The 13821-nt window shown below is 44.4% G+C and overlaps 1 protein-coding gene across 1 annotated transcript; it reads right to left on the bottom strand.

Moving 5' to 3' along the window:
- Positions 1–2512: 2512 nt before the first annotated feature.
- On the bottom strand, positions 2513–3883 carry LOC135896419 (tigger transposable element-derived protein 6-like). Its single transcript, XM_065424793.1, has one exon. The coding sequence runs from the start codon at positions 3881–3883 to the stop codon at positions 2513–2515; it is 1371 nt and encodes a 456-aa protein (XP_065280865.1).
- Positions 3884–13821: the final 9938 nt, after the last annotated feature.

Genomic DNA, 13821 nt, shown 5'->3' with positions numbered 1-13821 from the left:
ACATGATATCAACCACGTTCCCGACATTGGAAAGCGTTATTCAGAAGCTTTCAGCATTTGTAGCTTGAAAACTGTGAGCATTTGTAGCTTGAAGTGCACTGCCCATTCCGCTCGGACCACTACGGCTACCACGGTATGGTATAGAGACAACTGTACAGCAGGAAGGCTAGTGGTTATGTGCACAATGCTCATGTCTAAAACCGATGACAGAATACTGTTCCAGCTCCACTGCGCAGCTGATTGAGCAGCGCAGGAGGGTGTGTCCACTTGGCTCCATCGTTCCTGCAGGCAAAGGCACAGTGCCTCTCTCGCGTCTCGCGGCCCTGTGGAAATCTATGTCAGGTGAAGCAGTGTGTGGGAGCCTACCAAGTTAACGAAACGATTATGAGGACACCAAGACGTAGGCGGCTGTTTCATGACATTCATCAGACACCTGTAAGAATATTCATTTCATGACCAATCATTTATGTTTGTCATACGCATTTGTCGTATTTTGCCAATTTTATAACCTACCAAGTTAAACTACCAAGAGAGCACCAAGACGTAGGCGGCTGTTTCATGACCTAAATCACACACATATCATGTTATTCATGTCATGACCGGTCATTTATGTTCCTCATGCACTATTGTGGTGTTATTCTAATTTTGGTACATACGAAGCCATCCAAACTACCATGAGAGCACCAAGACGTAGGCGGCTAGACAAATACGGTCAAATGCGCAAAGGTTCGTTAAGTAATGCTTCACATTTAAAAACTTTGAATACGCGATACGTAATGCACGCTTGCACCGTTGTTACTGGTACAACACCACGGGAGAGGCTCCGTTGAGGAAATACGCCTCGAGTGTCCATATAATTGGTATTGCAATGATGAAGGCACATAGGCACACGTTAGAACTTAAATTTAGGAGGAGAGCAAGCCTCCGAATGTCATGCTAGGTTAGGTTAGATGGTTTAGGTTAGGTTAGATTAGGTTTAGGTTAGATGTTAAGCATACGCATGCAGGGCGCAGCCAGCACTCCAATGCTACAATGGTTCGTTTCCATGAGTTCCTTTCGCCAACTTTCCTGATCAGTGAAATAGGAGAGGAAAGGAACGAGTTTGCTGCTTACAACATAACCTGTACAGTGGCTTCACAAAAAATTCCGTATTTTCGTAGCGTAAACATAGATGCCACCTCAGACCTGAGGGGAGGGCGATTCGGTAATAGTCCGCCTATAGCCGGTGACACTAAATGTTACAGACGGGAAGAAAGGGGATTAACCGAGGGGCGCGATTTTTATTAGAGCCAACACTGACACCAAGGAAAACATAGGGGAAATTACTTGTGCTTAATAAATGAAATAAAGAAACCATAAATTAATGGAAATTAAAGTGGATGAAAAAAAACAACTTGCCGCAGGTAATTACTTGTGCAGATAAGCACAAGTAATTTCCTCCATGTTGTCCTTGGTGTCAGTGTTGGCTTATTATATGACTAAATGTTACAGAGGCATTTAAGGCTCCTTAAGTGCATTGAATGTGAAAGAATTCTTAGCCTTCCGCGTTATATTTTTCACTTGATCGTGCACTCGAATTTCGCAGTCATGTTGAAGGGTGGGCCAGCCAAATATTGTGGTTTGGTCAAGTGACATTTGCAATTCGGGGCATGTTGGTTATGGACGTAGGTAAACTCAGTTTTCGATTTCACTAAAGTCAATTTCAGAAGTGTGCCAGGTCACTTTTGAACCTCGGTCAACCTAATTTATGAATTCGGCAAAATCATTTTTAGGGTTGACCACCCAAATTTTACGGGTGGGTAAAGTTAATTTTAGGAGTGGGCTTGGTTGGTTTTGAACGTGGGACAACCCAATTTTCAAACCAGGCAAAGCCAATTTTTTGAGTGTGGGCCACCCAAACCTTAGGGCGAGCCAAGTTAATTTTGTGTGTGGACCAGGTTGGTTCCGAAGGCGGGTCTACTCAATTTTTCAATTAGGAAAAGTGAATTTCTGGGGTGCGGGCCACTGTGTCCATCCGACGCCGTTGCAGTTCACCGTCGTATATCGCAGTGCAAGCCCCACCTATTCCAGCACTGGGAATGTGACGTCATCACTTGGTCACATCGACTTTCGTCCAATCGGATGTTAACTCCCAACGCTCGCCGGATTTCCGCTTGATATGGCATAAAATGCTTTCGCGATAATATGAATTACAAACAACCTCCACGCACAAAAAAGCAGCGCTCCTGCTCTTCAGCATTAAAAAAACGTCGGGTCGGCTAGATTCTGCTCACAAATTCATGAGTTTGCTTTACTGATGTAACTGATAGGCTGACTGGGAAATAAGAGTTGGTTGTTTCAACCTAAAGTTCAACTTTTGACTGAGTGGTGATATAAGGATCCCCTGTACAGTTGAATCCCGCTATAACGAAATTCACGGTGCACGAAAAAAAATTCGTTCTCGCGGAACTTCGTTATCGCAAAAATTTGACGTGAAACGCAGAAAGAATTGCCCAAGCAGCAGCAAAGGCGTTTAATGCCAAAAATCTGTAAGCTTGGTTTGCTTACGTTTCACGGCGAGCAACGCCGTCACGCGATTTTCGCACTCGGTCAGCAAACCCATTGCAACATCGTCGTCTCGGACAGCAACGAAATTCCTGATGACATCAAAAGCGTCCATCACCTGTACGGCGGTTGCCGCAGCCGGCGCTTCCTGTACGTCGTCGTCTTCTTCATCGGAAGAGTCCTTATCATTCCGGGCAGCTTTTATGATCTGCTCATCACTCACATCTTCGTGAACAACAACACAAGCGTCAGCGCCGATGTATTCGTCGAGCTCGAGATTAGGCGGCACGGTTCCTATTTCTCCCAGCGTTTTCCAGGCGGCCGCGATCCCCGGAGCCGGTGACGCCTCTTCGTCGTCGTCTGTAACGCCTGGTGTTAGGCCAGCAGAGTGTACGGGTCGATCTTCGGCAAATCCGGCGTGCCTGAAACAGTTCACAATTACTGAGCGCCCCAGTGTGCTCCAGGCAGCAGACATAATCTGCAGTGCCACGTACAAGTCCACCTTCGTGTCTCGGCCGGTTTCAGTGTTAAAAAGCAGCCGCTGAATTAACCTCCCGCGGTAAGCGCGCTTCAGGCTAAGAATCACGCCCTGATCGAGAAGCTGTAAGACAGACGTGCAATTGGGAGGGAAAAACCTCAGCTCCGTGTTAGTGAGCTTGACTTCGTCGGAGTGATGCGCTGAACAATTGTCCAAAAGCAAGCAAACTTTACGGCCCTGCCGCTTCATGTCGCGGTCGAATGCCATCATCCACTCGGTGAAAATCCATGACTTGTTGTTCGCCTTGTACTGCACAGGTAGGCTACGAGTTCCCTTAAAACAGCGCGGCTTGGCACTTTTGCCTAACGGCGGACGCTTGTCCGAGCCATCCATGTTTGTGCAAAGCAGCACTGTGATGCGTTTTTTGCTGTGTTTGCCGCCGTGACAGCGCTGCCCCTTGAAGTCGAGCGTCCTAGCCGGCAACATCTCGTAGAATAGCCCGGTCTCGTCGGCGTTGTAAATGTCTGCAGGCGCGAAGTTGCTTAAAATTCCGGCCATGTTACTCGCCTTCCAAGCAGCTGCTCCGTCCACGTCTGCTGACATTGACTCGCCGCACAACACTTTTCCAACGATGTTATGGCGGGCCTTGAAACGGTTTAGCCAGCCAATGCTGGCTTTAAAATCATCAATGCCAAGTAGGCATGCATAGTTCAAGGCTTTCTGCTGGACGATGCTTCCGGACAGGGGGACGTTGCTGGCTCGTGCTTCCACAAACCACGCATGCACTGCTTTGTCCAACTCTTCATGGAGGGGCCGCGTCACCTTTTTGTGCTTCGAGGATGTGCCTGAAGCAAGTGCCATTCTCACGCTGTCCTTATTGCCTAGAATCGTTGACAGCGAACTTGCAGGAATTCCGAAGTCTTCAGCAATTGCCGCTTTCTTCCTTCCGCTTTCTGCTTGGGCGATTATTTGAGCTTTTTGCTCAAGGGAAAGAGTTTTGCGTTTTTTCACTTGCGTTGCCATCGTGTCCTGCGGATGAAAACTCGTCGTTGTCGAAGAGAAAGGCAGCGAGTGAACAACGCGACCACGACACAAAGCCAAAATGGCGGAACTGCAATCACGTGATTTCATGCTTAATGTGGCTTTGGATTTGACTTGGACTTCTCGCCAATAAAACTAGTTTCGGTTTCGATTTTGAACGCGAAAATTTCGTTGAAGCGGAAACGCTCTGCAAAAATGGTTCGTTGTGCAGAGAAATTTAGGCCATTAATTCTTATAGGATACTCGCGGGGAATAAAAAATTATTCGTTGTCGCGGAAATTTCGTTGTGGCGGTATTCGTTGTGGCGGGATTCAACTGTATACCTTGCCTAGACGCTCAGTTCTCATCCTGAAACCAGTGACACAAAGAGCAACCTGTACGGAGGAAATGGCTGTTCACGTGATAAACACTCGTAAGAAACTTCATCCATTCTTGATTTGTCCCTTCTCTTGACCTGCCTTCTCGAGTGAAGTATGGCAATATCAGTGGGGCATTCTACCTACACGAGAGAGGCTTGAACGCTGGCATATGGTAGCGAATGCTACGTGTATACATTGCGCACAGAGACCAACGCGCAAGTAGTAAAGGAGTGCATTGTAGCACGCACCTTCTCGAAGCTAGTTGCAAGAATGTTTGGAATATCCATCGTGCGGCCACCACAGCACCGAGATTGTTTGGTGAGTGTCCTCTACTACAGCGCTAGCTACATTTTATGGTGTTTCCGCAACATCGCAGAACGATCTCGGCAGTCAAATAGGGCAATGTACCCAAGAATGCGCAAACTACGGGTGATAATATCGGGTCATCTTGAACAGTTGTTCAAGCTCAGTAAAGCTAAATTTCTCCTCCGCTGGCCCACGTGGTACCTAACCGTCACCTGAGGAAAAGTCTTTCTACAGCCAAAATGAAGCCCAAATTTCGTTTGCCTGAGTATAGACTTTGTACTAGTATCTGCCCCGGGTGTCATTCATGGATTCGAGGCTGAAAATAATGCTTTTGCATAGATGTTGTAATGATGTGCTGTGTCTGTGCGTGTGCGTGTGTGCGCGTGTGTGCGTGTGTTTGTGCGCGCGTGTGTGTGTGTGTAGCGCCTGTTTTGCTTATATCAAGTGTGATGTATTACACGTGCTATACGTTATATTGTGTATTACGTTCATACCACAGTTGTATGCGTGCCTACGGGCAAAAGTTTCCTTATTTGGCGGCTTTTCCCTTCCGGGTCTGGGAAAACGTGAAGCCGTCGCACGTGGAGTTGCGTTTATTCAGCGTCTGTTCCGATCAACCAAGAGCGCTATCAAACACTGCTGGACTATTTGGCGCCGTAATACATGTGCTGCAACAACGCGCCCGTAGCTTTCCTTTCATTGCCAGAGAAAGCTGTCGGCGAGTGAAGCCGTTTTCCTGCCGACTTAGGACACCGAAACGGGTTAGTTCATGCTGTAATTCTCCACGCATCGGGCTTCTCTATGTAGAGGCAATAAGGTTTGAAACCAACGATTGGGCCAGCTTGAGTCGCAGGCTATGTACAGCTATTCAATAAACTCCCTTGATGACACCTTGGAGTTCTGGGTATGCGTCACGTGGTCTGTACTGCTCGCCAATAAACTCGACGCCCACTTGAGCTATTGGGTATGTGCCATTAGGTATGTGCGGCTTTTCCAAAAAAACTTTTTGACGCTAACTTGCGTAACTCGACATTTGGCATTGCGTTTCTGTCACTCTTCTATCAGAAGAACAAAAATTCTTTAAATTCATCGGCTGCTCGGCTTAATAGAAACTGCGCGATGCGTGGACTAAGCAGGGGCGCCATTAGATGATGCAGTGTGTGGAGTGCGAAGGGACGATGATGGTAACATCTTCGAAGGAGAGGATACGCTGTGGTACACCAGACACGTTATTAGGGATAACTTCGCCACGAAAAAGAAGCGTAGTTGAGACTCAAACTCATCGAGTAACAGCGAAGCCTGCGATATCAAAATGTTGTTTAGAAAACCTTTACTGAAAAAGAAAACAGAAGAAAATATCCTTAATAATACCGCCAAAGGACTTGGCGGAGCTCCAATACGAGTACAGCTAATCAAAAACCTCGGTGCAAAGAGCAAGGCAATGCTGACTAATGCCTCAGAGCAAGTGATTAAAACGAAGAAAATTTCCGTTGGATGGCGTGGTAGAAAGGTGAACCTCATCTACAAAGACGAAGGCGATGATGATTGGACGAGCTCCTACAGGCCAAATACAGTAATGTCAGTGATAGATGGAATGACAATGCAACCCATAAAAGTATAATTGTCTAAGTGGGTGGGAAAAAATTGATGTGCTGGGGGAAACTAGGCAATAGGTTCAGACCAGGCAGTTGCTTCGAGAATAATAGATTTGTACTACCTCAGTGCTTAGAGATTTCAGTCGCTCAGAATATACCTTTATGGATAGCATTTCCAGGTATTAAGGCAGCCTACGAGAATGTAGACGGCAAATCATTATGGCATATTCTCCATCACTAAAGCCTACTAGTCTATTTCACGGATCTTATTTAGTTCTTTGGATAACCGAGCGCAAATTGTATGGGAAGGGTGAAGATATAATGAAGTGGCAGAAATTCATAAATGACAGAATCAAAGACGTTAGTCTTCTTTGTCCATTGTTGTTCCCGCTTTATATTAAGGACATAGAAAGATGACTGGAAAACAGTAAATTAGAGTTTTATTTACCTTACATGCGTAATGGACAAATGGGGCAACAGAATCTGCGCGGAATGATGTATGCGATGATATAGGGCTACTAGCGGGCAATGCGAGAGGTTTAGAATCACTTCCGAATAATGGTGAGAATGTAGCGATATATGAACACATAAAATTTAGCGCAGTGAAATCGGGAATTATGATCTTTAATGATGAGACGGGTAATTCGGCAGTGTCAATCCAATGGCAAGTCATGCCTATATCAATTCAACATATATACCTCAGTGTACACATAAAGAAATTAAAGGTTTGTTCAAGCATCCACCAAATAATCTGAAATAAAGGTGAAGCGGAATACCGAATTAGTGAAATATAGAGCATTGTGGGACTACAATAGTATGGATGGAATCTTGAAAGGAGCAATGTTGCCAGCGCAAACTATCGAAAATGTGATTCTGTGTTTCAAACCGTATATCTCGTCGGGGTTGGAAGCTAACCAAGGATCGGTAGGCCGGTTGGCTTTCGCCGCCCACGGTAAAATTACAAATGAGGCAAGTGCAGTGGGATACGGGCTAGAGCTCTTTCGTAGTGAGAGAAGCTCACAGCAAAATTATTGTTGAAAGACTCAAGAATATGGATAAAAATTAACTGGCGACTAAAGGGCAAAAGTACCTGTACCTGAAAAGCGTGGATACAGAACTGAGGAAGAGGCGAGGAAAGTTAGCAACCAAGTACATGGTAAATGAAGGTGTAAACAGAGAACAGAGACTCATCAGAAGGAAAGAGAGAGGAAGACATATTTGAATTGAATTCGCGGGTCTCACTTTCGAAAACACAGATTTCATTAAAAGGCGCGCCTTGGTGGGTGACTCCGGATTATTTTCACCACCAGAAGAGGTTTAACGGGCGCCAAATGCACGGGATAGGGGCGTTCTTGCATTTCACCCCCATCGAAATGTGGCCGCCGGGCCCGAGATTTGAGCCCACGACCTCATGCTCAGCAGCGCAACACCATATCCGTTAAGCTACCGTGGCGGGTAAGAAACACAGACAGCGAATTGGATGCAAACAATACAAACAAACAAGACCATAGAGATTTAAAAGAATGGGAAGAAAGAAATTAGAATAAAATATCTGTACGCGAACAGAAGGGGCAGTACCATGCTATTTAAAGCTCCAGCTCGCTGCCTGAGGACAAAAACATACCAGACCAAATATTCGTAATAAGAGGTGGCATGTGTATGCTGCAGCCAAAATCCGGAGACCACTAAGCACATCCTAATGTTATGCGAAGGCATTCATCTAATGAGAGCCGGAAGTAACGTACAACTTCCACAAGTGCTTGGATTTAAAGTGGACGATAGCAACAACAGGCTAGCTCTGCCGATAATCGCATTATGTTTAGAGTATCTTGCGTATTTTGCTTTATAAATAAACAAAGAACTTTCACGGAAAAAAAGATTATGAAGATGTATACAAAAATGATAGTATGAAACATGCACAGTGTACATGAATAAATCAAGCAGGCTAGGTGACTGTTTGTCACTGGCTCGTTTCAAAGTGGATGCCAAGAAATCATCATCATCGAAGCGCGAGGAAGCCGTGCTACATGCAAGTTTTGACGTTGATAATTCTATGGCACTAGATGGATTCCGTGCTACAAGAATTAATGTCGACAATATTGGTGTCATTGGTTCTGCCTGAATTTTTCTAGCTTGCGGAACCGCTTGACGTCAGGCAATTAAATGAACCTAATTGGCTGGCGCATCTATGCAAATTGTGTTTGAGTTTGACAGCGCACATATAACTTTTAAGTTCTCAGGTTGTCACCGGCTATAGTGGGCATGCCCGTTTCCGCTGCTGCAGCAGGGCTGATTGACTGCGCTAAGGTGCTAACGAAGTTAATAATATTTGGCGAGACCGTCAAAGGCTTTCCAGTCCATTTTCAGAGTAAATCTCGTAAAAAGAGATCCACGAAACGCCTCTTCAAGGCTCAATGAAGCGGCGAAGCTTCGACACTTCCTAATATTAGTTAGACCGACAAGTATAATAATTAGTTGTTGATTAATCGGAAGCACCGTCAAAGAGAGAAGGCGTAGAAGAAAAGACGGCAGAAAGTTTGTAGCGCGTGTGGCGTTGGCACTCCATGTTCCTCTGCTCTTCCCAGGTATGTTATAACATTCTTGAGGGGGGTTTTCGAAACTTAAGTCCGACCTGAAAGCATGCTCTATACAGCTTTTCTTTTTCTTTTTCTATTTTGTTTATTTGCTTGCTAATGCAATATTCTGCACGTTTGACTCTATTCTACAGCAAACGCGAGTTCGTGAAAATGCTTTATTGTTTCAGCACTTCCCTACGTCAATAATTTAAGATCTATATTCCATAGAATCAAGTATATTGGGCTGTGGAACGTGGTCACAAAATTATGTTTCGAAAATTCATTCAGTTCTGATGAAAAAACTTCCAGAAATAATCGAACACAAGGCTTTTATCCTTTGCGTGAGCCCGTAATTCTAGCAGGCACCTTTGGCTAAACATGTGGTAAAGCGCAGGAGAAGACATAGCACAACAGAACGGGACGAAGTCCCACGTGCTCTCTTGCGCTTTACCTCAATTTATGTAGTACCATATAGCCCACCAGTCTGTTCTTCTGAACATCTGGCTTCTTGTGAAACTTTACAAAGTTCGACAGTTTTGAAAGCTTAAGTGATTCCGTAATGCATGTGACAGTGTACATATACAATTGTTTTTGAAATACGCCGTGTAGTTCGTCTGATATCATCACCCTAATAATAATCATCATTACCCTAATTTTACGGCCACTGCAGGACTAAGGCCTCTCAATGAAATCTACAATTGCTCCTGTCTTGCACTAACTAATTCCGAATTGCGCCTGCAAATTTCCTTATTTCATGACCCCGCCTAGATTTCCACCGCCCTCGACTGCGCTTCCCTGCTCTTGAGACCAATTTGCAACCCTAATGGTCCACCTGCTATCTATACTATGCATTACATAGACTGCTAAGCTCCATTTCTTTATCTTAATGTCAACTAGAATACAGGTTATCCCCGTTTGCTCTCTGATCCCCAGCGTTTTCTTCCTGTTTCGGAACGTCACGCCTAACATTTTTGTTAAACCGCTCTTGCGTGGTTCTTGACTTGTTCTCCAGCTTCTTTTTTAACCTACAAGTTTCTGCACCATATGTTAGCACCGTAAACTGCAATGATTGTTGACTTTTCATTTGAACGACCACGCTAAGCTCGCAGTCAGGATTTGGTAATGCCTCTAACAGAAAGGACAACCGGGCCAGTTGGTTTACATGCATTTTGAAACGACGCAGGACGACGCGCTTACTCACAATTGAGAAATTTATTGAAAGGAAACAAATATGTATGCAAAAAAAACAAAGTAGAACGGCTGCGCACGCGTGTTGAGGAACACGGGTTAAACCATTACAAAGGCAACGTTAAAAATGAGGGAAGTCTAACTATCAAAATGCTTTAATTTCTGGTCATATAGCAAGACCGAGGGGTGGCTGACGTCGTTATTTCCTCTTTCCTTTATGTGGAAGGCCTCTGCCATTTCCCGGTTTAGCTGGTTAGTGCTTTCGGAGATACTCTGAGTGTCGTCGAAAACAGGATAGCACCCACAATCTCTACAGTGGGTGGCTAGAGGTGTCGTACCTGATGAGTTGTACGCCGCCAGTTGTTCTCTTATCCTTGCGTTGACGCCATGCCCAGGCTGGCCTACGTAAACCTTACCGCACTTAAACGGGATCATATATACTACGCATAGCGAAACAATCTAGAAATTTTTGGTGCACTTAATATTGCACTGCGATATGCTTTCTGCGAATACGGGAACAAATTTTCCTAAGTTCGTTTTTCGCTGAAAATATAAGCTAAACCTTATACCTATTGCCTATACATTTTAATTCGTGTGATGTTCTGTGTAGGTATGGAATGACGGTTATTTTATTATTTTTACGACAATCTTCACGGGTAATCTGACTGTATTCTTTGGTTTTTATTTCTTTCAAAGTGTTAGTGCACACTGATTTAATTACGGACTGAGGGTAGCCTGCTTGTTCAAGCTTGTCGATCTGGTTGAGAAGGCTCCTTTTCATCACGTGTCCACATTATTTTTTTTGAATGTGGAACCTATGCTGATCTTTATTCCTCTTTTTACAATTCTGAATGGTCTGACCTGTAGTTAAGGGTAAGTTCAATAGACCTGGGTTGTTAGTACCAGCATACATGAAGCGGTTGAAAGATTAGTCTTAGATCAAGAAATTGTAATTTGTTATCCTGGGGCAATTCAAAAGGAAAAGTCAATTTCATTCAGTTTTTCTTGAAAACCTATAAAATGTTTAGAACATCCCGGGTTGGATTAGTGGAATTAATCAAGGCCAGAAAATCGTCTACATATGTGAATACCTTAGTTGCAAATCCCGAAAGATGAGGCTGTAGGCCTCCACCAAGCTTGCTTAAAAAGTTCGTTTAAAATTGTAGCAACTGGCGATTCCATGCAAATCCCTGAATGCTGAACGTAAGGTCTTCGCTTCCCCCAAGTCACAAACGTAGAATTCAGGTAAAAGCTCAGCAACTCGAGAAAGTTTGCGACTGAGGTTCCACCTTTGAGACTAAAAGAAAGTTTGTCATTATCGACCGTGATACATTCTTTCACGCAAGCCATTAGATCACCACGAGGTATAGAGTAATACAGATCTTCAATATGAACACCAAATGCATTGCATCTACTGGGATTTTCTGTTTTTAGAAACGTTACCACCACTTCGGAATTGCTTATACGATAGGGATCAATGATAGTTAAAAAAACACTCCAGGTTTTTTTGGAGATATAGATTACGTTTTGCCGAGTGCCTCTTTCGGAAACGATTGCCCTGAAGGTCATATCGGGCTGCTGGGTTTTTATAGAAAAAAAATATGTAGAGTTCAGAAAGCTTTGCGGATTTAACAGTGGAATCCATGTGTTGAAAATTCATGTCAAGGTGCAGTGAACAGGCCTTTTCCTTCACTTTCGAACTTTTAACAGACACGAAGCTCATGCGCACTCCGGAGGAAGAGGCTGCCTACGACGAGCTTCAGCGAGAGTTGGCTCGTGAACGGGCTCACCGTCATAGGGCCTGCCTCACGCGCAAAAAAAAAAGAAACCCTGGGAAGACAGCAAAAAAGCATTCCTAAGGCGTGCACACCACGCGAAGCATGAAAAAGCGAGAATGAGGCGAAAGAATGGTGAAAAAAAAAACATTTATAATACAGACTGCTTGCGAAGTTTGTCTTGCATGGTTTAACACTTGTTGGAACTAACACACCTTTGCGGTTCGGCGACCTTCACGAACATAAATGGGCGATGATTTTTTATGTCACTGCAGAAATTTTCATGGTGTACCAGATATCATCGCACTTTCCACTGTTATTTATTTACAAGCTTCCGAGTGGCTTACCTGGGAAACCACTCAGTTCGGACCAAGGAAAGACGGCTCAAAATATTGAAGGTTCATTTTCTCTCTCTGCCACTTGAAGTGATAGATCATTGGTAAGAGAATGTATCAAATGACAGAATCACGTCTGTTATTACTAGGTAGATTCCGCGGAACCTTTCAATTCACTTTTCGTTTAGAAATTACATATATTCAAACTCTGATTGGATAATAGAAGGTCATGTTTCTCGAGAAGTCACATATGATTATATTCAAACTTTCCGCTTTTTGTACGCGCACCTACTGGTAAGTAAATAAAAGCCCAATGAGCCTTTCTTGTAATGTTACAGCTGTGGGCAACGTGTCAACAGTACAAAGGATACGCGTTGTTACCGAAGGCAAGACAGATCGGATCGCTTAATCTCTCTCACGATTCACTCGCGGGCCGCCACTCACGGCATGAACTGTAGAAGAGTGTACGTGTTAGATGCCTACTGTATGCGCGGTAAGCTCATTCCGCAGTCATCAGATCACTCTTTCCACGGCACATCCTGGAGGAGCTCATTACCAACCCGCCGCCACTCTAGCCAGGGAAGACAGGCTGTAATTCAGGCCCTCATGTGTATTATAGCAGAGTCTGTGAGAACGCTGTTTCCACTTAAGGCATCCACTCACCACCGCTTTCAACGTTACGCACTACTCCTAAGGGCCATATCGTTGCGGTGGTGGTGTGTTGGCCGTAGAAGCGACGCGGCAATGTGTGGCAGCATTAGTAACTGCCTGCCTTCGAGTAGATGCCACTATGACCATACATAAGTGACATGAGCCGACTCCAATTAGCCTTCACCATTTTCCGTCAGAGTCATCCCCGTAAATCATCCGTGGCAACCAGAAACAAGCCCTCAGGGACCTCTGAAAACATGGACAATGCTCGCTTAGCGGTGTGACACGAGGGGAATTCATCATGCAGCGTCAGCGGCAATCGCACTCATGTTCCACTCCTTGTTTGTTGCTGCTGCCCTTGCCTCCTTATCCGAGGCATTTGGTGTACCCCTTCCTTAGCTCCAAGTTTTTTTCTTTACTTCGAGTCTTTCTCGCTTTATTTGACAAGGCACCGACCACTTTGTGACCACTTTATCTTGCACAGCGGAGTGCAATCCTGTGTAGAGAAGAGCCAGTTTTTCTGGAGTGTGCATTCAGAGATTGTGAATGAGGGGAGCTTGGTTACATCGGTAACTGGCATCTTGTAATCAGATGGCTTCAGGTGCTGCCGGGAATGGTATTGCCGAAACTCAACCAGTTCTTAACTTGGCACCACTGAACCATTACCAGTAATTTTTCTCAATGAAATGACAAGGCAAAGCACACGCTGAACGCTAGTCTTCGTGACTCCCTCGCCGTAGAGCGCCATGATAGAAGAGCTTATCCATTTCCATAGGCTAGACAACATGTATGTATGTATGTATGTATGTATGTATGTATGTATGTATGTATGTATGTATGTATGTATGTATGTATGTATGTATGTATGTATGTATGTATGTATGTATGTATGTATGTATGTATGTATGTATGTATGTATGTATGTATGTATGTATGTATGTATGTATGTATGTATGTATGTATGTATGTATGT

Source organism: Dermacentor albipictus, chromosome 4 (assembly GCF_038994185.2).
Source record: "Dermacentor albipictus isolate Rhodes 1998 colony chromosome 4, USDA_Dalb.pri_finalv2, whole genome shotgun sequence".
NCBI lineage: Eukaryota > Metazoa > Arthropoda > Arachnida > Ixodida > Ixodidae > Dermacentor > Dermacentor albipictus.
The sequence above is the reverse complement of the archived record's forward strand: the minus strand, read 5'-3'. Positions and strand labels throughout refer to the sequence as shown.